Source organism: Empidonax traillii, unplaced genomic scaffold (assembly GCF_003031625.1).
Source record: "Empidonax traillii isolate 1590-97213 ecotype Southwest subspecies unplaced genomic scaffold, ASM303162v1 scaffold853:size531304, whole genome shotgun sequence".
In the NCBI taxonomy this organism is placed as follows: domain Eukaryota; kingdom Metazoa; phylum Chordata; class Aves; order Passeriformes; family Tyrannidae; genus Empidonax; species Empidonax traillii.
In genome coordinates, this window is record NW_020956046.1 from 152,293 (window position 1) to 177,708 (window position 25,416).

General features: G+C 33.6%; 1 protein-coding gene across 2 annotated transcripts in view; it reads right to left on the minus strand.

Moving 5' to 3' along the window:
• DYNC2H1 (dynein cytoplasmic 2 heavy chain 1) overlaps window positions 1-25,416 on the minus strand; it is a 159,298-nt gene that overhangs the window by 77,663 nt on the left and 56,219 nt on the right. For both annotated transcript variants that reach the window (XM_027902215.1, XM_027902216.1), the window contains exons 58-74: window positions 25,208-25,331; window positions 24,494-24,615; window positions 23,516-23,602; window positions 22,084-22,210; window positions 20,226-20,367; window positions 19,566-19,675; window positions 18,294-18,392; window positions 17,020-17,143; window positions 13,985-14,148; window positions 12,583-12,702; window positions 10,180-10,314; window positions 9,290-9,433; window positions 7,555-7,644; window positions 5,516-5,581; window positions 3,332-3,382; window positions 1,727-1,804; window positions 496-627 (exon numbers count right to left, since the gene is read on the minus strand). In XM_027902215.1, coding sequence (XP_027758016.1) covers window positions 496-627; window positions 1,727-1,804; window positions 3,332-3,382; window positions 5,516-5,581; window positions 7,555-7,644; window positions 9,290-9,433; window positions 10,180-10,314; window positions 12,583-12,702; window positions 13,985-14,148; window positions 17,020-17,143; window positions 18,294-18,392; window positions 19,566-19,675; window positions 20,226-20,367; window positions 22,084-22,210; window positions 23,516-23,602; window positions 24,494-24,615; window positions 25,208-25,331 — 1,915 coding nt within the window. The remainder of the gene's footprint in view (window positions 1-495; window positions 628-1,726; window positions 1,805-3,331; window positions 3,383-5,515; window positions 5,582-7,554; window positions 7,645-9,289; window positions 9,434-10,179; window positions 10,315-12,582; window positions 12,703-13,984; window positions 14,149-17,019; window positions 17,144-18,293; window positions 18,393-19,565; window positions 19,676-20,225; window positions 20,368-22,083; window positions 22,211-23,515; window positions 23,603-24,493; window positions 24,616-25,207; window positions 25,332-25,416) is intronic.

The window sequence follows — 25,416 nt, forward strand, 5'->3', positions numbered from 1 at the left end:
GAAGGACCCTCAGGCAGAGGAAGGAATTTTCCCCTCCGATATTCTTGCTGAGTTCTTTAACATCAGGCTTTCAAGAAGAGTCATATTTCATGACTACTATTCTAAAAAAGCAGAGGCTGCTACTGTGTTTTGTGGTTTTCAGTCAGATGTGTGGGTTTGTACATTAAATGATGAACTAAACTAAAGATACTCACCAAGCTGACACATCCACCAGCAACAAAGCAACCATGAAAGAATTATAATACCTATTATTGAAATTAATTCTGAATATTACTGTAGAACTTGTCACCTTACAGGGTGACAGTTGCAGCCAATACATCAACAAAAAAAAGACTCAGATAACAGAGAACTAAATACACATTATAGTAAAAGAAAATACATAATCCTTAGACTTAAAAAACTAGTTAAACCCTAAGTTGTAATTCAAGTAGGCCTTGATGTAAGATTTACTTTTAATGTTGAATTTACAAATAATATAATAAATGAAAAGATTACCTGTTGAAACAAGGAAATTCTTTTTACAACAGTAGACGGAAAGTCTTGTTCACACACAGAACTCTGAGAAAAAGTGTGCCAGAGACTTTCATCTTCAAAACAGAGCACCTGATAGAGACCTGGGAGAGAAATCTACAAAACAAATAACGTATATTTAACTATAAGGAAGAATAGCCATTTGGACACTGTACATTTTAAATAATTTCCAAATACCAGTTATGATCACTACTTGCACACATCATAAAATTCCATTTTATCCTCGAAGTTAAAGAAGAGTACATTTTAAAATTAACCATTTATTTCCTATTACTATTTCCTGGAAATGTTAAGTTTGTATTTGCATTGTGGTTTTGGTTTTAAACTTAAAGGTTCTTCGGTTTTAAATTTTGGGCTCTGTGTTTAAGTCCTTTGCTTTAATCATGATCAGGTTCTTTTTCTATCAGTAAATGCTACTGATTCGCTCAGTTACTCATTTTCTGTTTGCTTCTTTGTTTCTTTAAACCTCTAACTATCATGCCTGCCACACCATTAGTGTGATTGTTCCCAGTGTCTGGTTGAAGAGAAATTAAATAATGGAGTCTGGGTTTAGCCAAAGACCAGCCGAGATTTTCCTTCTTGCTGCTCAGCTACGTGCAGGAGAAGAGCCTAAGATGGAATTTCAAGCACCAGTATTTTCTTTTAGTTCCCTTCAACATTGACTGTGGTAGGACGAACAGAAGCGTTTTTGTTTTAGTGTGATTATTACTCAGTCTGAGCAATCACAAATTCTGAATCATCTGCAAAGATGTACAGGGAAATCTGATGAGAAGACTATTTTCTCAGTTAACAGTTTTTAATACAATATTAAGTGTTTTTGTGAAGGTCATTACAAAAGTGAAACTCAAATATTCTTTGCAATTTTTCCTACGTATATTTTTCTATCTAAAAAAATTGAAGTGCCCTACATATAACATTTTCTAATCTCAGTAAGACGACAGGTTCATTTACAAACATTGAAATTAATTGTTAGATGGGGTAGAAATGTACAAGAAAAAGGGTCAGAAAAATGAGATTAAAATATTTTTTCAAGTGGGTATGTATTAAGCCATGGTTTCTAAAAGACAGAAGAAGCAGCTTAAAATAGCAAGTATTTCCATCTGACAAATATATATTTGAGTATTCAATTCCAAATTCCTATTTGTCAAAACCAAAGTCCTTTAAATTTAAATTCAACACACCACATGGTGTATACCTTCAAAGACGCCACTGCCCAGGCTCGGTCGTGTTCTATCCAAGAGGGAATCTGGTCACGAACACTTCTTTGTGAATCCTTATTGAAGCAAATAATGTTACACATGTAACTAACATAAATTTTTGGGAAACACTATATTCAGTAATATGATGAAACCCATGTTTTTAATAAAAATACCATTCACAACAGTAATGTTTCTGTGGCCTTTTGTGAATTTCATAAATGGCATAACAAAACAAAAGCTACCAAAAATTTGAGACATACTGTTCACAGTAACATTTGCTTAGCTACTTGAGGCTGAAAAAACTTTATTATTTTGAGTATCCTTATGATGCATTCAATTCTAAGTAGTTTTTCAAAACAAGTGACAGAAATGATTGTCTATCTGCAAATGCACTCTGAGCAACTGACTTCAAAAATCAACTCCATTGTTGATCTCACATAGCTTGAAAATTACCAACAGAAGAAAATACCTGACAATCACTCAGTTCATTGACATTTAATTGAATTACAAAGACTCTATAGAGATGAAGGGGAACTTCTGCCATCACACTGAAATGCAAAACCTGCAGTAGAGTCATATAATGGCTAGAGAAAATGGACTTTAAGGATCATTTCGGGAACCAGTTGCCTGAGAAAACCTGAGTAATACATTGTGTTTTAAGTGGCTTGCCACTTCTGCCACCACACATATGAACACACTTACTGTCATAAGTGTCTAAAATCAAGGTACTCACACTGGTCATTGTCTTGTACCATTTAATATACAAAGTACCCTGATAAGTATTTAAACAAGGCTATAGATGAAGAGTAATTGTGAATGATGAATTGTGAGCTAAGCCTCATGGAATGAGCTAGCGGGACTATGAATGAAGGAAAAGTGGAGGAAAGCAAAACAGGAGGCAAAAACTGAGCTCATGATTCCTGATTGTGCTCATGTTTCCTAAAAACACCTTTCAAAACCTTTGCCGAAATATCTGATTCAAAGAAGGGTTATAATGGGCAAGATTATGGAAAGCTTAGCTTTTTCCTCTACTCTTTTCTACTGGAATGTTACGTTAAAGGTATACAGATTCAACAGAATTGAGAGACACTTAGTAAATTACAGCATGTTTGGCCAGGCATGCAAAGTAAGCTGCTTAAGCTTGCTCAGTCACCTAGGAAAACATATAAATACATCTCCAGATGCAGAATTTGAGACTAAGGAAAAAGGAAGTCAGAGTTCGCAAAATGTGTGGACAATTCCACTAATTCATGCAACAACTCATATATGACTCCGAGAGAAAGAGGGATTCAGAAATGCTTATTTTAGTCACAGAAGATGGTTGAAAACTTCCTCAAACACTCCAGTTACAAAATGTAATCCTAGTAAAGAAAAAGAAAATAAGAAAAGCAACAAAGGCAAAAAGCTATGTAAATTAGAAAATTAGTTGCCATGTACAAAAAGTTTTTTAAAAATTTGTATTTTTATATTACTATGTGATAAGTTACTTGTTTCATGTATGAATACAAATTATTAAACAATATAGTAAAAATATAACTTTAACTTTTCAGGATTAAAGTAAATGTTCCTTATTTCAAAATATGCAAATAAAAGTATCTTACTGATTTCCTTATGGTATCTCCAATGATCACACCTGTAAAAGTCTCCCATTCCTAGGGGGAATAAATAATAACTCAGATAAGTCACACATTATCTTTAAGAATAAAGACTGGTATGTAATAGCATGTAGGCAGAGCAGGATGATAAACAATGTAAATCCTAGATTCTGAAAGAGTTCTAAGACATTTTTAAAATGCTAGGTGATACTACCAGTATCTAATTCCCTTTGCATAATTCAGGCTAAGTGACTGCTTTACAAGCAAAAGAAACAGAGGGGAAGTCCTATACCTTCTAAGCACTCAAAGTTCTCACCACATAGAATAACTATACACTACCAAGAAGTAACAAATGTTGCTGGCAAGGACAGGGCCTGACAGGGTATCAGCAGCCCACATAGAAGAGACAGCTATGGAATCCATGATTCAACAGTGTTTCACGTTACAATATCCAGAACACACAGGTTTTAGAACAGGTGGAATACCTAATATAATAGAATGGCATTACAAATACCTTAGTTGCACTAAAAAGATAAATGTAAGTTAAATTTATATATGATTAAATCTTTTAGACTTGTTATGTGTATCCAGTAAGGCAGCTTTTAATCATTTAAACATAGATTAGATAATTATCTAAAAACACTACAAAATACATAATGCTCTATTTGGAGGTGGCAAGAAATATACTAAAATTTTTTCATAAGTATTGAAATTTTTATATAATCAGAACCTATAATTCTGTGATAAAGATTTTTGACAAGTAGTAGTACTGCTGATACACACCACAGAATAGTTTTTTACACCCATCAAGTTGAGTCTTGAAACAGCTCTCTCAGTTACAAACTGATGTTCCTTTCCCAGCGACAAAGAAAATGTTTGTGGACAGAAAAATACATGAAGTACTTTCAAAAGTTTTAAAACCAAAAATTACGTAATGTTTTTATGAAGAAAAGCAAAAGTATAATCTGTAGAGGCATATAAACTACCTCAGGAAAATCTATATGTATTGATTCTGAAAGAGAACATCTCTACTAAAACCCAAGGCATTCTGTAATATACTGTTTTAGTTGTACTATAAAATTCTCATCACTATGCAAAAAATTCACAAGTGCAGAAGGTTGAACTCTTTTGGGAGAGGGACTTAGAATACTAAATTCTCTAGCAGCATAATAATCAAATTCTAGTCTCATCACATTAAAGCTTTAAAAGAAATAACTTTAAAAGAATAATCACTTCAGCTTCATTTTTCTCACTAAATATTTTGCACAAGCACTCTTCTCTTAACAATTTAATTAAAATAACTTCTACCTTTCAGAAAAGTAAGAAAATTATTGATATTATTTGCCTGGTTTCATTCTAGAGTACTCAGATAGTATAGAAATGGGCATTATATATAACCTAGATTACTCTGTGTAAGAGCTCTAATAGCTGATGGAAATGCATGCTAAACAATAGAAATCAAAACATAAGGCTATACTTACAAACACTTAAAAAGCCAAGTTTTAAATCAGTCAGAAAACTATTTGCAATCATGACTTCAGAAACTTAAGGATGGTAAAGCAAGATATTTTCAGAAGCCCAAAATAAATAAAGAAGATGAAATAGGGAACTTCTAATAATGAGGAGTAGCCCAGATATGCTTCTACCAACTAGATTAATTTATTTTCAGCATTGTTGAAAGAGTGGGATTTTACTTTGTCAATCCATATGTCTGCAATAAAAGTACATTGCACTCATTACATCAAGAGGTTTCAACCAACCTTTCTTAAACCTTGTGCCTTGAGCTGATATGCTTCATATAATCAAATTCCATTACTTCCTTCAAAGGTATTGTCTGATTTTTACCTTTTACCCTATAATGGACTCTCCTCTACTGACATCTACTATCATTTTATACTCCTTCTGGTCTCCAGTTTCTAGTACAGAAAGCCATAGTCTCTCCTTTCTATGTAGATATTTTAGAAAATTCAATATGCCTTGACTTAGGCTAATCAGTCACATTTAAGCAAATGTATTAGGTCAATTATGCATATTGTTTCACTGCAGGCAGACTTTTAGGAGTAATTCAACTGCACTATAGACGAGTATAAGTAAGTCCTATACTTACTGACAAAACCTTTTTATCTACTTATTTACTCTTCATATTAAGTTTAAGTAAAATACTTGGGGATTTTCTTCTCTAGCACTTACATTCTCTTGAAAAAGTTCAGGGTGCATTCCTCGTACAAAATGTAGAGCAAACATTAGCTGATCAGCCTGAAATAAAAGCAATAAAAATGTATTTATATGCTCAGCGAAAGTCACCTGCTTTTTTTTATAAGCAACATTAGCAACATAAGTGACCTCTAATTCCATAGTAATGACTTAATAACATATACCTTAATGCAAAATTGCTACATACCTTTGCAACTGAAAGGCAAAGACTAATCCAAAGTGGTCAGTGGAGTGGGGGATAAATATGTCCCTACTAAGCACTGGTGTAAACCCTGCAAGGCACTGACAGTCTTGTTTTACTGATAAATAAAATGCGTCCAAGAACACTATACGACACTGAGAACAAACTATACCACTCAACTCTTTCATCTTCTCAGACAAGGTCTGCGAGCAAATTCAAATCCAAACTGCCTATTAGGAGGCTCCCTGGATGATTTAGTATCCAAAATCTGAATGAAAATTGTTTGGAAGAACACTAACTGTAATGGCAACTGTTTTGACAAATTAACAGTACAGGTGGGTCCAGCGCTCAAGAAAATTTCATGGCACAACTTCATTTAGTAGCATACATGAAGCCTAGGTACACACAAACATAGACATTAACAACAGACAGACAAAACCATCCTTCCCAATTCTAACATGGTTAAAAACATATAAACTTACAGCACCTATACCTTTTATGAAGACTAGTAAAGCCTCAGTGTCACAGCAGTCTTTAAAAATTTTCATGGATAAAAGGCGGAAATAACAGTGAATTGTTGATGGTGTGAGGAGCTTATTTTTTCTCTCAACTATGAAGAACACAACACGGTCCATGGATGGACCATTAGTCTGAAGCTGCACAGTAAGAGACTTTCAGTATTTTCTAAACTCCAGTATGATCACTCACTTAAAATCCTTCCTACCAGAAATCTCCCCTCTGTGCCCTGCATTTGAAATCTCTTACTCTTTTCTTATGTGCAAAAAGTACTGCCTTCCAATATTCACAAAATGTAATGACATAGTGGAAGGCTTCACATACTCATGACTTCACATGCAGACATTAAATATGATGAGAATATTGCATGAGAATCCATTGGGACTTTGATAAACAAAATTCCTAAGAAATATCTGCTACCTCTATACCTACAACATAATGTTGCTAGACTGGTGGAGAGGGAAGGAGCTGGTGTAAAATTTTCAAGATCTCTCCATTCTCACTGATCAAACTCCAGACTCGTGTGATTTCTACTACTACTCAAACCATCTGTGCAGACCTACTATGCATTCTTCAAGCTGGTATTAGGAGACAAATACCTCTTGTTATGACAGTTCCATGTGAAAGTAAAACTTAAAACAGAAAATGAAAGGCATATCTATCCTAGGTTTTCAACAAGAAAGCACAAAGAGAAAAGACACATGACTGAAATAAAGAAGAAACACATTAGGAACATTACATGGAAAAACAAAGGAACAGATAGAAACAAACAAGGTACCAGGTAGAGACTTGGGACAGGCAGAGAAAAGAGAAAGGAGAATATCACAACGTGGGGGTCTTTTAGAATCATAGAATCATCAGGGTTGGAAGAGACCTTTAAGATTATCAAGTCCAACTGTCAAACAACCACAACCACTTTTGTTTCCTTTAAAATAAAAAAAAAAAAAAAAGGAAAAAACTACAAAACCACAAATAATCACACAAAACCTTATCATGACAGCTAGGTCAAACACTCATACTTAGAAATGCAAGAAGTAAGAGCAAACAGGGGGAAAAAATAGTGCTCAGGAGACCACGCAGCCCAGGACTGGCTATGAAGCCAAAATGACGAGCTCTGTGAAAAAGTGTCTATAAGTAATATTAATTTTGTCATATCCAAATTTTTAGTCCTCCTCATTTTGCATGTTAGATATTGATAGTGTAATTTTTTGCATCTATTACACAATACCGCTTATTTGAAGTAGATCAAGTGTTGGTTGCCAAAAGAATACTTTCAAACCCACTGCACTGTCTGAAGTCAGAAAAAGTAACATCTTACCTTAAACAAACAACGACAAACATATTCATACACTGCATGTTTCAATGAGCCAATAAGCAATTTGATTCTTTCCTCAGTATTATTTGAATCCTAAAAAAGAAATTTTGGGTTTCAAAAATTCACTTGGAAGTAAAAAACTTTTTACGTACTCTGTAAATTTCAGAAAAATGACACAAATAATCTGGATGCTACATGACACCAGTTCTAAAAACATATTATTAAGTTCAGCTTTACCTATCAATCAGTAGATGATTAAATGAGAAGTTTATGCCATAGTATTAAGAAATAAATATTTTGGGCTCGAATATTTTGATTATGAACATTATACAACTTTGCATATAAGGTAAATACACAAAGAATGAGAAAACAGTTTCCTCTCCTAACATTAATATCCTTTAAATCTCATATTTTTCACTGGGTAAAAAATTGCTTAAGCATTGAATTACTATATTTAATACTACTAAACAGGTATGTTGATGTTAAGTGTAGTTACAAAATTTCTGGCCAAATTTGGCCTAAATGAAATGAGAGTTGTAGAAAATAGTAAGTGTACCCTGTCCTTCAAAGATCAAGACTGAAAAACTAATTCTAACACAAAAAAGTGAAAAAATGACAGGACAAAAGAAGAAAGGGGCTGGGAGGCATGGGATGTGTAACAGATAGTATAAGTTCCTTTCTACCACGCTGGAATTTGAAAAGAGGAGTTTAAGGAGGGCAATTGGGCAAGTGATTTGACTAATACCTTTCCCATGCCTAAGTGATTCAAAAATGAAGAATTGAATAGAGGAAAAGATAAAAAGAAAGAAGTCAGTGAAGGCAAAACCAGAAGTTGAGATTTAAATTGGTAACATAATAGGCAGGAAAAAAAGAAATTCCAAAAGAGTGTGAAATTAAGAAAAAAGAAGTTAAAATCTCATGTTGTGGAAAAGTAAAAATAAGAACTTTAAAGAGGGCAAGTTCACAAAGCCAGAACTTTTTTGCTAGTAATGACTGGAGCTGAAGGAAAGTTGTAATCATGGATGTCACAACAAAAGGGGAATCCAAGGGAGACATGATGAAAGGTTGGTGAATGCCTTTTCAAAGTGAAAACAAAGAGAAATACCATGAATTTTGGAGTCACTGAATAATGCATCATTACTCAGTGTGGGTATTTAGATCTAAAGAATTTGGTGACAAGGAATAAATTCATTCTGTGCTCTAATAAGGATATACAGGCTGTCAGAATACAGAAAAATAAAAATTATATTTTCAACAGGACAGGATGCAAGCATGCTTACAAACTGTATAAAAGTAGTTACATTTTGATCTCCCTTCATGTTACTGAGCCCTGTAGAAATATAGGTATTTTGTTATGCGACCCTTTGTTGATAAAATTAGCATTATTAGCAAATTAGATCATTAATTTATTTAAATAAAGCCTTCAGTAAAGTTATAATCAACCTTTTTTTTCCTAGTTCATCTTAGACAAAGAGCAAGCCTGAAATCACAAATAAGAGTTACTCTGCTTTCAGATGGCACAGCAATACTCTGATTTATAATGCAATGTAATAATTTAAATTTCCATGTGCATGTATTCTGAATATCTAAAGCACAACAGTTCAGCATCACTACTTATTATACATTTCATCAACATTTATTATAAAATTTTTTTTAAATGTCAGAGAATTTAATAAATTTTAAGTATCAAAGCAGATTGATTCTTGTGCAGCATTAGCAGCTTCAGAAGAGAAAATACCTGCTTGCTTTGCAGAGCTCTTTGGAAAAGTCGCAGGAAAGCTGCCAAACTAAAGCGGTACATATTATTAATTTTGGACAGGTCAGAGATTATGAAGTACATCTTGCTGGCACTCTCGGCCAAAGGGAGATAGGCATCCCTCTCCTGCAGAGAAAAACAACACACACTTAAAAACCCGGTGCATTACTGCCACCTACCGGTTATTGCATAAACTATTACTCATCCCACCAAAAAAAAAAAAAAAAAAAAAAAAAAAAAAAAAAAACACGTTTTGATGATTCCCACTGCTTTAGGAAACTTAATCCTTTCCAGTTTTTCAAACTGAAGAACCAGAACTCAAGACTTCAATGCTTTTTAGATTTCAAAATTGAAAACTTTTTTTTTAAATGAAGGACATGATAAGAAATTAATCCCTAGGGCACTGAGGTTGCATCCCACAACAGAATATGTCCCAAAATTCAATGGAAAATTCTAAAATAAACAAATAGGAACACAGAAAAAAACCCCTCTGTAATCCATCACAAAAAGAGGATGCCAGATGAATAGCATCACCAATGATCTAAACTTTTCCAACAGAAAGGGATATATTAAGTAAAAACATCCACATGATCCATAATGTTTGAAATGGAGGATGGTAAAGTGAAGTCAAACCTCATTACCTGCCAAACATCCTTTAATTCAAACACAATTCAAAATTGTGTAACTATTCAGCATGTTTAAAACAAAGCAATTTAATTACTGAAAATACTATCTGTGCTTGGTTATCCCAAATATCATTTACTCAAAAAAATTAATTTGTTACTCATCTTATATTCGTGTCTTCTGTATATAGAAGATAACTATTTTTAGCAGGAAAAAAACAGTAACAAAAGATTAAAATATTTTTCTACCTTATCAAGGAAAGTCTGAAGTCTGTGAGATTCAGCCAGTGATTCTTGGATGACTGCACTACTTGCTTTAGTTTGATTCAAAGATTCTATCAGATCCTTATTTTCTAGTATATTGCCTTGTGATGTGGCAAGTGTCTGGGAAAAAAAAAAGTAATTTATGTTACATTAAAAAAAAAAACCAAAACAATCTTGTAAAGTAACTATTTTGGAAGCTGTCCATCTGTCCGACCTGTACATATTTCTGAACAGATGGCTATTCCAAAAACTGAGATGATGTTTTAAAGAAGCATGGAAAATAAAACTCAAGAAGGTCCTCCAAAAATCCAGATTGCCAGGTTCTGCAACATGAGTCATCAGCAAGCTTTTCAGAATGATTTCTATGATCAGGGTCTTAGGCACTAAAATCTCCATGGTAAATTTCCATTTCACTTCCAATTTAACCTGAAGCTGGTTACTCATAACAACTTCCTTTACCCAGACATTCATAAATTCATTTTCCTTCAAAAACATTCCACTATCCCCTATATAATCCAGTTCTCATTTTCAACTGAGACAAATATTTACATTACAATAATTTCAGTTTTTTAATCAGAGATCACTTAAAAATCCTTGAGATTGCCTCACATTTTCTCTGAGTTCTCCCATGCAATTAATTTCACTTTTAAGAAGTGGCAAAAGCTTGAATTATTCACTAATAATAAATGGGTTTTTTACTAATCTTTGGTAAATATATTGCAATACTTTTTTTTTTTTTTAATCAAACAGCAACACAAAATTGGCTTCTTGTCAGTCAGGTCAGTTCTGAAGAACCATCTGTAGGACAGCATTCAAGGAATCCAATTTTGCTACAAGGAATCACACTGTAAGCTACGAGATCGTCACAGCATCTATGTTTTTACTCCAAGGCTTTCAGAAGAAAATCAGTAAAGTACTTCAGATGGAATGGTAATTAAGATTAACTTGAATTTAGCTAGACCACCTCCATCTTTGTTGACAAAGTCCATGTAGCACCTGCCAGTTTCCACTGAGCTTTAGCTTTCTATCTTTGGGGTCAAAGAGTATTCTGATTCCAGTGCTAACTTCTGAAGTTGAAACCAACTCGGTGTTAATACTCGGTCACTTTTTGTTGCAAATATCTTAGGTATCAGCTATTTTAAGCTTTGTACTTGGTAATTCAGATAGGACAAATGTAAAAAATCTTGGAGTTCCAAGAAAATGAAAAAAGTCTGTTCTAAAAGGTCAAATAGTGGTATCACTGAACTCTCAGTTTCTGGTAGAAAACAAGATGTTAAAAATTAACAACTTCGGATATGGAATTTTTTAAGAGAGCAAGTTTTCCTCTTCCTATAAGAGAAATCTGCCCCATCACAGTTTTAAGATAGGGTTGAGCTAAGTATTTGAGAATTAATAAGGAGTTTAATAGGGAGAGTAAATGTTGAAATTCAAATCACATTAGATAATAATGTACAAAATTCTAAAACTGAGCTATTAATCAACCTTCCAAACCCCTGCTATGAGCAGCAATGCTTTCCACTACATCAGGCTACTCAAAGCCCCATCCAACCTGGCCTTGAACACTTGAATAGTGATGAGGCACAGAAGTTCTCTGGGCAACCTGCTCCAGTGCCTCACCACCCTCATAGTAAATAATTTCTTCCTAATACCTGATCTAAAATTACTCTCTTTCAGTTTGTAGACACCCTCCCTTGTCCTATCACTACATGCCCTTGGAATAAGTCCCTTTTCAGCTCTCTTGTAGGCCAGACTAATAAATGTCCAGTCTAATCTGTAAAAACTAACAGTTTATGCTAGTCCATGGCACTCAATACAGCAAAGTTCTATGACTTAGCTACTGACAGAGTGTTTTATGGCACCAGGTCAATCTCTTTGCATCGAGAAGGATGGAGGATTCAAGGATCCATTCCTACAAGCATGAAGTACGGTTTATGCGGAATCCATGACAAGATACAAACAGAACAAGAAAGCAGTCCTTCCTTGGAAGCTACCCTTTTATATGGAAGTGAAGAACCGCTTCTGAGTGTAAGTACTTTCACTGAAATAAAAAGGTGAATTGAAAATTGAGAATATTAATTTTAAAAGCAAGACACGAAAATGTTAACTGTAAAGAACAGTACAGTTCATTGATAATAAGAAATAATTGTGGAGGTTTAAAATTTTAACTGTCTCTCCATAATCCTTCAATTTTTGTACTGGGAATTTTTTTTCCTTTCACTACACAGGATCATTTCTCAACTTGAAAGTATCATTTGACATGATTCACAAGCCTAAAAATGTGGCTTTTGTTAAAACTCATAATTTGAAAAAGAAACAGTATAGTTTGATTCAAATACATAACAATATGAATGCTATCTTACTGGTATAATAGAAGTAAATTTATTTTACCTCCAGAAGAGAATCCTCAAGCTTAGCTAACTGTATCTTCTTATCTTCCTCCTGTTGTAACAGTTTTGTCTTCTGCTCTTCCAAATCAGGTTTTTCATGCTGAATTGTTAAAGCCAAAAGCTAAAAACAAAGGAGATTATTCAGCAGAATAAGAAACATTCTAATATTTCAGAATATGTATTTATTAGTTATATAGCATAATATATCCTCATTTATCATATGGACTATATACTGCTATGTTTTAGAAAGTAGATTTCTCAGGGTTTACTCGGTTCCAGCAGACATCAAATAGCTTTAAATCCATGTAGACATTCAGGATATCTTGTAGAGGCAAGGATAACCCAGCAACTCCTGTGAATCGTGCCTAGAGTATAACAGCAGATGCAAGTCAGGTGAGATACTCAAGAGCATCTCAAGAGGCTCTGGATGACTTTATTGAGGACACCCATTCACAATGTTTCATGCTTAGACCTAAAGCTTTTACACCTCAACATGAATTATATGTGTGTTTAAATGAATGACAGTCTTCACTTCTGCAGGTATTGTTATCAGATATAAAAAGGTGATGTAGGAAAGCACAAACTGGAAAGAATGGCAGCAAATTTCTTTACAACATGTCTACCAACCAAACCTCTCTCCAGCTAACAAAGAGAGAAAATAAAAACAAAGTTGTTTTTTCTGAATTTCCACTTAAAAAGGGGGTCAATTTTCATGGCTGCATTGTATGGTGTCAATTCCCTACCTCCAGTGGAAGGAGGAAATCCATACGGATATCTGTGCTTCACATTTTGAATTGTATCTTACTTATGAATATCTTACCTACATCCTCTTCTAAGCCTCATTAGTGTGCAAAAACTTGTTTCATACCAAATAAAGAGGGGCTTTATTTCCCTTAATTTATCTTTTTTTTCCTCTTTCTTCCATTCGAATGTTACATTTTGCTTCCTAAACTTTACAGAGAAAACCTCAAAAGCTACTAGCATTTTGGAGGAAGTAAAATATACAGTTTTTTGATTTCACTACATTTTCCTGTACATAAAATCTTGATGGTACTAGCATTACTCTCTAAGTAGGACACTAGAGAGCTGCAACAGAAATGTTTCCATGGTACCATAAATGTATCTTGAACAGAAAGCAGAGGCTTAGCAATTAATCTGTTGCAACTGAAATCAATGAGACCATTTTAATTTTCTCTATTGGACTCACTACTTGGTTCCAAAGTGCATAACAACAAGATTTTAAAATTTAAATTTAGTTTCAGCTTTGATTTTACTATTTATATTTGTGAGCTAAAAAGTACCTCCATGACCATTAACACTGCACCATAAGGCTTCTTCCAGACACTGGATGCGTCTATGCATGTGCACCATAAATACACACTGTTTTTATTCTAAATGCCTACCTGTCCTCTTAGGCCACTTGCAGTTGTGGTAAAGTTTACTTCTGTAACAATAGAAGAAGCATCAGGCGGAATGAAGGGATTGGGGTTCCTTGTTGACAGAAAAAGACGGAACTCTTCATTGTAATCTATCATTTTTTCACCTATTTGTATAGCATAACGGGGTCCTGTAAATAATAAGCAGATGTTATACACAGTCTGATTGGAACATTCTAAAATTATCTGAAAATAATGGTATTTGTGTAATACTTTATGACCATGAGATGCATATATATTTGATAAAACTTATCTATAAAGTTTTTTGAAAGAAATACAAATTTTAAAAATTCAGGGAACATATCCTAACCTGTGTTATTAGAGAAAAAAAAGCAATAACATAGCACTAGTATAGGAAAGCTACATGGTGAGAATATTTAATACTCCTGAGTAGTTTAATTATCCTTACCCATCACACAAAGACTAAATGGCAAAAAAAACATTTGAAGTAAAAGTTATACTAATAAATCTTTGAAACCTTCAAAGATTTATTCAAATGGGAGACAAAAAAACCCACAAGATACACTGGAGAACTCCCCTTACATGCAAAAAATCTGTCATAATTTCAATACATTCACTTACATTTCCACAACTGTATACCACTCTAGCAAAACATACTAGCCATAATTATATATTTGTTAACTAAAATGGTTCAACATTTTCTGAATATGATCCAAAATAATTAGATTTCATCTCTGGATCTGTTACATTTATTTGTAGAAGGTTGATGTTGCTGTATAATCATAATTCTATTAAAATGTTACTTTCTATGATAATTGTTATAGAGCAAGTCCATGAAACTAAACACATTGGATATTAGGCAATAGACTGAAAGAAAAATATTACATCAAGAAATGTCCCAAAAATTTGTCTAATTATAAAAACATATAATTTAATCATAGTATGAATGAATTTATTAAATAATCGATGTCATTGTTTCAATCTGTTTATACTCCTAGTATTTCTCAATATGCCTGTCACAGAATAAAACTACATGTATGGCCCCTCACCACCCCGCTTCAACCCCAGGTTTCCATTCTAGCAGTGTTAGAATAGACTCAAACAATCACATGATTAGAGTAAGACTTTGCCTCCTGATACTGAAAAAGAAATAAGAACAGAATTATATGATGAAAAATTAAAAAGTGAAAACTCCCCCTTTCAGAAAAATTTCCAAGATGGCATAGTTAGGTGCTTCTCTATTTTTAGCACTGACTGCAGATCAGAAATATAAATCTCTTGCTAAAACACTGGTAGAGATGAAACTCACATACCAATTTTGCTTCTATGCCAAGGATCAGAATAAATTTCGGGACTGTGCTGTATAAATGTCAAACAGGAAATGGAAGCTGTACAAGGATGAATTTATTGCAGTATATATATTCACATTATTCTTAATGTTTCATTCCAAGTAATGAAGAGATGTACAGTCATCACAAGCAAAATAATGCAGATAGGCCCCCACCTCCAAATTTTGACAAAGAGAAGGAGTGTGTGCTTGCTTGTAAAGTGACAGAAAAGATTCAAATAGTGACCCATTCTCCTTTTCAAATAACAGCTCCCTAGTCTGGACCTGCACAGACCTAGCATTAACATAGCTCATTAACAAGCAAAAGAGGATGTCTGAGTGTTATAAGCAAGTTCCCTGAATAAATGAGTATATTTGAATTTAATCTACTTTCTCCACAGTTCTGCAGACATACTCATCTCTCAATTTGATTCCTTGAATAAAATCAATTAAGATGCCTGCAATACGGTATCTCTCCTTTCCAAAATTCAGCAGAAACTGGTGGGGCAAAAAATCTGTAACAATGTTCTACCTAAACCCCTACAGATCCCTGAAGTCACCACTTTGCTGGTACTCTTTTACTGAGAATAAGCAAGCAAGTAATGGAAGAATGATTTAAAGTAACTTTCTTTTCACTAAACAGATCTTTCTGATATTGGAGATAAATGTATATAAGAATCCTATGACATTTTCATTTATTTTTAGCATGTACTTACATTTAAAGCATTGCTGCTACCTCATGCATTATTAGATCTCAGTGGTTGATGAAACAACAACAAAAAAAGTCTTGAGCTTTTTTCAGTAGCCAAAGTTCATATTGTAAATTACATGCATAGGCTGTGGTACATGCTGAGGAATTACAGCTTGACGCAGAAACATGATTACAAAGGATAATGTAAAACTATTTTAACTACAGTAACTTAGAAATATTTAAAACAGATATTGCTGTATTTTTTTATCCACCTGGTTCTTGTGATATAATCTGAAAATATGTAACATAATTCAACAACATTCATGCTGAGATACTTATATAACTGCTATTTATTTTTGCTAAACTTTCAACACAATTTTTCATATCAGCCGTTACTAAAGCAACTAAATCCAAAGAAGCTTTATATAGAGTTATCTAGAGTACATTATCTGTCCAAAGCAGAGATACTGCAAAACAAATGTTGGGGGTTTTCCCTTTCATTGCATCAGTTAAGGGATCCCTTTCAGAAAATTTCACCATTTTGCTGATCTCTACAACTCTCCCCATTCCAAAGGCACATCAGGGACAGACCTGTGTGCCTTTAGTTTCAGACAAATGAAAGAGAAACAGCAACACCAATATTCTAAAACTCTTGATTTCTAATTGCAAAGCCAGCTGTGTAACTTCTAGTCTATTTAAGGCCCAAGTTTCAAGTAAAACTATGTATTTGAAATTATCCCTAGAAATTAACTTAAAATTTAAATTCTGAAGGGTTGGTAAAAACACTTTATTCTAATTCCAGTTAAAAACTCTCTAAATACATTTCAGTATTTTTCCACTTACTAAACAAAAACATATGTCCAACATATTTTTCGCACTGAAATGCTGGCAACAGGTTAATACTAAAAAGGTAAAAAATTGCACAATACTCAAGTTTTCAGATAAATCAAGTTTTACATCCCATCTGGATATATAAACTATAAGAGCTTTGAGGAAGCATTTGTAAAGATCTTAGTCATTTACCTTGAGCAATGAGATCTTTTCTTAGCAATGGGTAAAGTACAGGCTCCACTCCATCCATTTCCTGTATAATAAGTGTTTTCCCAAATCTCACTGCCAGCTCAAGAGCCGTTAGGAAGTTGGTGTCCTGGGCAAATAAATATAAATTCCTTTGATTCATGTTTTTTTGAAAAACATAAACACCTCAGAATGAGGAGGAAGGCATTAACCAAGTAGTCCAAATCTAAAAATCCGTAGTATAGCTGAAAAATTCTATTACAAGCATCATATGATATTTCAGGTTTAGCCACAAGTGTTTAATTTAAATAAATTTGATCTACTCAGATACTGACATACAGAAAATCTATTTAATATGCCTAGATCTTCAAGCGCTGCACCAGAAGAGAGCAGATCTACCTACGTGCACCTGGAAGTCCTGGCCAGGTAACACATCTCAAATGTTAGTATGTAGCTAAATCTGAAACTGAATCAAGATCTACAGACAGGATTCACATTGGTATTAAGAAGTCTAAATGCAGTCTTTTGCTGTAGGTGTTTAAAGAAGCTCATGGTGTTTAAGATTAAATTAATCAATGCAGACAACAGAGTCTAAAAGGTAATCAGCCTAATCCGCTGGCAGAAGAAACAATCAGTTACCCAAAGATATGTTGTCTACTACCATCAGAGAGTATCTAAAAGGTCTGCACAGAGCAGCAGGATTCTGTGCAAGACCTATATTCTGTTGAAGCAATAACATGAGGCCAGGTGGGGTTCAATAAGAAATTTCTGAACAGTACTAGATGCCTGCCTGTGTGTGTACAACCGAGCCACACCTCACCACCCATGAAAATAGTTACAGGTAGACAATTACTTTAGGTACTTTAGTCTCAAACTGAAATCAAACTTACTCTTTCCAATGTAGATAATATAACACAAAAATCATAGGGAGTAAGTGTACACATAGTCCTGAAATCTAGTGAACTGCCAAGAATACAAAAGACCTCTCTATTTACAAATCTTTTATTATCTCACTCTCAGCAGAAAATATGATATTCTTGGAGAGGGCAGCACAAAGAGGAAAGCTTTGTAGAAGTAATACTAGATGTTGACCCTCCAATTTTCAGTACTTTGGTCTCTTCCTTGAGTAAACAAATTTTCATGAGAAGTTATACGCTTCACAGAACACAATCTCATTTTTGGTGTTTGCTATCACATCCCTTTGAAAACTGCTCTCTAAAGTCTGGAATAGAGAAAGCTCAAGCAGAATAGAACTGTTAGATCAAGAGTAAATACTGCACCTGTTGGTTAATAACTTCCAAACGTGATTCCTTCAAATGTGTCTTCAACCACTCAGTAGCCCGGAAAGAAGGGTCTATCAAAAACGGGCAAACTTTACTCTAGGATGAAAAAAATATAAACGTGTATTTACTAAAATCTATTTTGTTTAAGAATAAAATTGGAGTCCTTTATTATTTTCCCAAACGAATAGTATAAATATTTTTAAATCTTTTTTTCATTAACAAACTGCTTAGAGAAACAGAGTAGGAATTTCATGTCTTTTTATTTTATTTCTTAAAAAAAAAAAAAAGCACCCAATCCAAAATTCTCAGGCATTTGTCCCGCTGAAGTTAGGCCGTTCTTCACCTTCTCTATAAACAGGAGTCTCTATTCAATGAGTATAATCTACAGCTTTTGTTATTCACAACTGCTTTTAAACTTAGAAGAAGAGGTTTTAGTTTTCCTTCTTCTTCCTCTAGTGGGCCAAGGTACAGCACTTCTGGTTTTGGACCTCAATGCATTTTAGAAAAAATCATGAAGATGAGTATTCTGCAGGCATAAAGCTACAAGGAACTCTCTCCAGTAAATTCATGTCTCTCTTGGGCTGAAGATCACACAACTGATATATCAATCTACCATCAAGATTATAAAGCAAGATAAATTTAAATTGAAGAAAAGGTTGTAACTGATTTGAGAGAATCATCAGTCATATAAGCAAATCACATGTAGTAAATGCAGATTCTCCTCATGCCATTAAATACTTACTTGCTAATAGATCTAATAAATTACTACAATGTCATGTAAATAATCGCGCAATATGACGTATTATATATCTTTGTATAACTATATATAAAACTCAATCTTTTCCCACTTCTTTTTTCAAGTATTATTAGTAATATATATACATATAGGTTTTTGAAAGGTATCGGTATATAGCCTTTTCCTTTTTCTGAGAAAAAAGTATTAGAAATTATATGTCAAAGTCAACGTACATAGGACATAATCTTCCAGTGATTGTATTGGTGCTAATAACTATTCACACTTTAAGCTGGAATAGACAGATATGGAAGAAAATTGTAGAAGCAAAAAGGAAAACGTGTTTTCTTTAACTGTTTTTTCTTTGTACTACAGAATACCCAGTTTACATAAGTATTTATTTCTCCGTATGTGTGTGTTCTGTGATGCCAATAAATAACACAAATGAAGTAATTCAAAATTCCAGACAGATGTCATCTTATTGAAATTTGTAAAAATTTAAATACTTCCAATACAAGACAAAAAAGCAAATTTACCTGCAAGATGACAAGAGCATTTTCTATTGAAAGATCATCTGAAGGCAAACCTTCACTTTTCCAAACTAATTCCTCACTTTCTGTACATAGGAACCGCCGTAAATCAAACTCTGATAAATGAAAGAGTGCAACTTTGTGTCAGCATTTATAGTCTGCATAATTATAAAGCATTTACCACTCTACATACAGTGGAGATTCTGTCTAACAGAGTGCAGGTCTGTAGATTTCCTTTTAATCTGTTATTTTATTGCTTGAACTTATTACTAATAACTAGTTGATGTCATAATAATATTTAATTATGTTATTAATGCAAAAATAAAAATGCTTGCTGAAAAAGCAGATGCATTCAGAATGCACTGGCAAATTTACTATAGTTCCTGTGAATATATTCATTTTTGTCAGTTTTTCTTTTTAATCAAATTCTATAAAAATAAAATTATTTTTAAGTTTTTATAATGTAATTAATTTAACAGAATAAGCCTAAGAAATAGCCTGTCTGTATACACAAGTATTTATTGAGTAAAAAAGCATCATCACTTTTCATTTGGGAACATGAAGACAATTGAGACTGTTCATTGGAACTGACTGGCATTTCTCACTTCCTCAGTTAAGCTTAATTACTTACACACAGACACTGACAACCACACAAAAAAAAATTACTTTCAAGGCCTGCTGATTTGGTCCATTCATCCAAGCTGGTTTTCCTCTGATCCTCAGGGGCAGCAGAAAGATATGTAATAAATGCAGCTGCTAACTGAGCTCTTTTAGGTAACGTAGCCAGTTCATCTGTTATCTCTGTCACCTTTTAAAAAAAAGTACAGAATGTATAGGTGTATTACAAACAAAAGCCATGTTAATATGTCTCATCAGTTATAAAAAAGTCATAATTCAATTTGCCTGCCATTGGGAATACAGTTGAGACAATTTCCCTCTTGCATTTCAGGTATCTATACCTAGCTAACCCACAGCAAAACAGATAAGAAATTATGGGGAAAATTCTTTTTAGCCTTGGGTTAGGGCATGGACAGATATTTCTGAGAATGTAGCTGCTAAAAATCTATGAATTTCAGTTCAATTTATAAACAAATGGTAAACAGTATAATAGTAAGAAAAATAAGAAATATGTGATCCCTCCCAGTCACAGTCAGGTAGTATGTACACAATATGTATAAAGATACTAAATACTATATGCAACTAATACATTTACTGTTATTCACTGCACACTTACATGATAAAATACATTTATCATATCTCTTCAAATACTTTAGCTGCACTACATCACCTCTGTTTTGAAATGTTCCAAGTATTTTGGAGAAAAATACAGTGTATCGAAATAATATATGACTGCCATAATTGGTTTCAAAGTAATTTTTTTTTTACTATAATCAAACTGACATTAAAAAAAAAGGTGTTACACAAACAAAAAAAGAAACTTTTCATTGCTTTTTCCTTACTTTAAAGGGAGACAATTATTGCCTTTTCACTGTCCATAATATGAGATACTTCCTGACTAATCTCTCTGTCAGTTTAGTCTACAGCACACCATTAATAGATAGTCTGAACTTTCTAATGATGAGGGTAATGCCCGAGAGTGAAAAACCTGTGAGGAATCACTTTTAGAAGCATTTAGACTCTGGGGTTCAAATATATCCAATCCTTACTAGAGCAGATGAAATAGCTATAAAGTTACTTTCAAAGGAAAATCTTCCATTTTTTTCCATTATAGTGGTCAACCTACAAAAAGGATTCATCTAACCTTAACTTTGGTTCTTCAAAATGCAGGCATTTAGTCTACTTGTTTGGGCTTTTTTCAGTATCAGTAGACAGACAGGACCATGTATTTCTGCATGGAGATTTTTTCCACTTCAAGTTACATAGGAAAAGTAGGGATTGCTTTCTGGAGGTGACACCTATTTTCAGCTTATATATATCTCGAGATTTTCCTTTTTGTTTCAGACCAAAGAGTGCGTCCAAAGACTTGACAGTTTCTCTCAAATATTTCATCTGAGTAAATAAAATATGCTCACTTTCCCTACTCAGAAAAGTCTAAAACATTTAAGTGAAGACTTCAAAAGCAACAAAATATTTTGGGTAGATCTACATTTGCATTTCTGGAATCAATGCCATAAAGAATATATGTTTTAAGACTGTGACTGTTCAATGGTTTCCCAAAAACTGTCCCTTTTGATTGTATCTCAGCTTGGAGGGTCCAACTGCTGACATGTTCAGCCCTCATAACAATTACATTATTGTGACTGAAAACCATCATAGAATGTTGTATGTTCTGTATTAAATACTGAGGGATTTCTTACACATTCTGTAGTGAGGTGATATAACTTGTATGGTGAAGTAAAAATAAATTTCAGAAGGAAGAAAAGCTTTAATCTATAATGAGAAATCAAATAAATGTACACTGGCAGACATGCAGAATGGCAATAACTCACATCCTCCAAGCAGTACAAAACTCGTATTTTCAAATTATCAGCTATAAGATTTATTTATGAAAATTTTCACTAACCTGAGTGTTCCATCTTTTGTGTTCCCTATCAAGTTGATTTATTAGTTCCTCTGCAGCTTTCAATGTTTTCTGAGCTTTACTTAGTTCTGCTTCAAGTTTTGCTGCTTCTGTTGTTCTACTCTGGAACCTGTAAAACAAATAGTCTTTGTAATTACTATAATGAACTACTAAACTTACGAACAGTTACTTTCAAGGCAGTTTAACTGACTGAATTTGTAATTAATTCCTCCATAATCGTTAATGAAGAACACAGCTACAGTTCTTTTTTATTCCTTCTGCTTTTAATTGGCAGATGAACTTGTTAGACTTTTAACTAAAAAAATTTAGGTAGATGCACAGATGAGACTTAAAAATACATTTGAAATACAGATCAGAATGTCTGAAAATCATTCCTTCTTCTACTTAAACAGCTTGACTTGATTTTAGTGATTGTGTAAAGTTTTGTTTGGCACCTAGTCAGGACAACAGCAGGCTCAATGCCATATTGTACATTTGTAACTATTTGGTAAATTTGATCTTTGAAACTTTAAAAAAGAATATTGCTAATTCACACAAATTACTCCAGTTCAATGCACAGTAGTCTACTTGGTAAACTAATACGCAGTAAGAACATGACGTAAAACACAGGCATGGTTCATGTATTAATTTGTAATGCTCAATATTTAATTAGTTTGATTAATATTTTAAATAATTAATGCATTTAATGATCCATCTGTTTAAAGTAATCTATTTAACTGTATTCTGTAGTATATAATTAATCTAAGAAATCACTGTATAGCTGAATGACAAGAATTCTGACTTTTTTTTTGCTGACTACAAAACATGACTTTTAGTAATATGTACATTTGTCAGATTATCTCCTATACTAAGTACATACTAAACCATCAAACTAAAAAACTTAGATTAAACTGAATTTGAAGAAAGTATGAAAGTTCACCAGAGCTATTCTTATACCACTGTGAGTCATGTACTTGATGAGATGCTAGGAAAAACGGAGATAGCTAACTAGCTGTCACAAAAGTAGGCCAGCCTAAAAGAAATAGAACTCCCTGCATTCAAGCTGTGATCAGTAGAAGTTTTGTATAGGCATGTTCCCAATATCCTAAGGAGTCACTGAAGTCCTTTGTGATTTAGAAGGTTAGAAACAATACTGCTTGCCTTTAACATCAATGGCTACAATAAAGGTTACCAACACCATCAGTAGTGAGAAGCAGGTACTTTTAAAGACCATTTATTGAATCTGATCAAGGAGATGAACTGTATTCTAACAGTACTTATCTCCACTTAGTGTATAGATAGCCTAAGCTTAGCTAATTGGGACGTAAATATGTTGCAGAACAGGAAGTTACAAATAATTAGATAAATTTCATTATTCATAATATAAAATCATCAATGTTTTTATATATATCTTAAAAAAACAAACTCAACTTACTTATCTTTCAGTTCCAATACTTTTTGACCAACAGAGTTCAAAAGATCCTCCAACTTCTTTTTTCTGTCTTCAGTTTTCTTGAGATTACTACAAAAAGGTAGCATTTATTTTAAGACGATGGACCCAAGGGAAAAAAAAGAGCAAATAAAATGAGAAAGTAATTTACACAGAGATAGTGCAGAGACAGTTCTCCCTTTTGTTTTACACTAAAAAAGTATGTTCTCATATGTAAAAGCTTTGAGTACTTCTCATCACGTAGCTTTAAAAATGGAAACAAACATCCTATTCTTAAAGATCAGAACAAAGTCTTACAATACCGAATTTTAAAACCTGGTAAAACAACCAGTACGGATTCCTCAGGTTATGGATGGTCATAAGTCCATGTCTTCTCTTTTTGATCCCAAGGAGAACCTGATTATGCTTGGTACATGACTGAAAACAGAGGAACCATACATCTCACATGGGTTTTACTGAGAGACCACATTTTAAGCACATCTGTGATGTTCATTTCTCCCTGACACTATTCAGCTGAGACAGGTAACTTGTGATTGTACAAAAAACAACCAAGGCATAGCTTCCAGGAAAAAGAAAATATTGCACACTTACTTTTCTGTATCAGCATGAACATTTTACTACCTATGGATGAGGTATAGTTTCTTTTATCATTTTTTTAATAAACTTCAATTCAAACAGAATCACTGAATGGTTGGGGTTGGAAAGCACCTCTGGAGATCATCTAATCCAACCCCCCTCCTAAAGCTGGTTCACCCAGAGCAGGTTGCACAGCATTGTCTCAAGGCATGTTTTGAATATCTTCAGAGGAGGCTCCAACCCCTTTCTGGGCAGCCTGTTCCAGTGTTCTGTCATCCTCTAAGTAAAGATGTTATTCCTCATATTCAGATTCCTTCTTGGCAGTTTTAGTTTCACCCACCACCAATGGAATTAAAAATACTTATTTTGTAATAGGGTTTAACTTACGCTTCCAAGCCAGCCTTCTCTTTTTCCAAAGGCTGAATTCGTTCTAGGACATGGGAATACTGGATGTTGGCATTCACCCAAGCTGCTAACGGAGCAGCTGCAGCACTGGCTCGTTTAGCATTCTGAAAAATTGATTAACAGTTACAAGAAAGTCCTTGAAGTATAATGCAGAAAAGATAAATACTGAAACCGATTTACTAGATACCAACTTAAATATGCCAATTAGCCAGCTCTTCTACTGAACTAATCTTTTAAATTGTTACTAAGAGATTATATTGTAGGCCATCAATCTGCATAAAAAAACAGTGGGTATCTTACAAACCACAAAGCTTCACTGAAATTAACACGTTTTAAATTAATGCATGATTTATTAGACTCTTACTGTTACAAGGAGGCCAGAAGAAGCCAGATACCATTCCTTGGTCTGAGTTCTAACTTACACCAGAGACCAAAATCTCTGAGGACTCGATTTCATAGACTTCTCATTCCATAGCTCCCTATTCACCAACCAAATTCTCATAGTTAGAGGCAGCACGCAACAGAGTAATCTCTGCTACACCTTTTTCTAACAAATTCTGCATGCAGAATTCATCACTTTTTCTCTAATTTCTCTCATTCTAAAAATTATGGTGGCAAATCAGACAACCATGTCTTTTTTGTAATTTTTGTCTTTTTTTTGGTCTTTTTGTTTTATGTAATGCAATCAGGAATCACCTTTGGATCAAAAGATGCTCTGTTTTTAGAAAGAAGTTCTTCAACACTCTCTCGTATTTCTTTTGGAATATTACGGGCATCAAAGGATTCTATGTCCTCCCTTACACTTCTTTTGGCCAAGAAACTGTAAAAAGAATTAAATAACTAAGTAAAGAAGAAAAAATATTAAAAATATTATTTCTGTATGAAACCAAATAATTCTGAACACA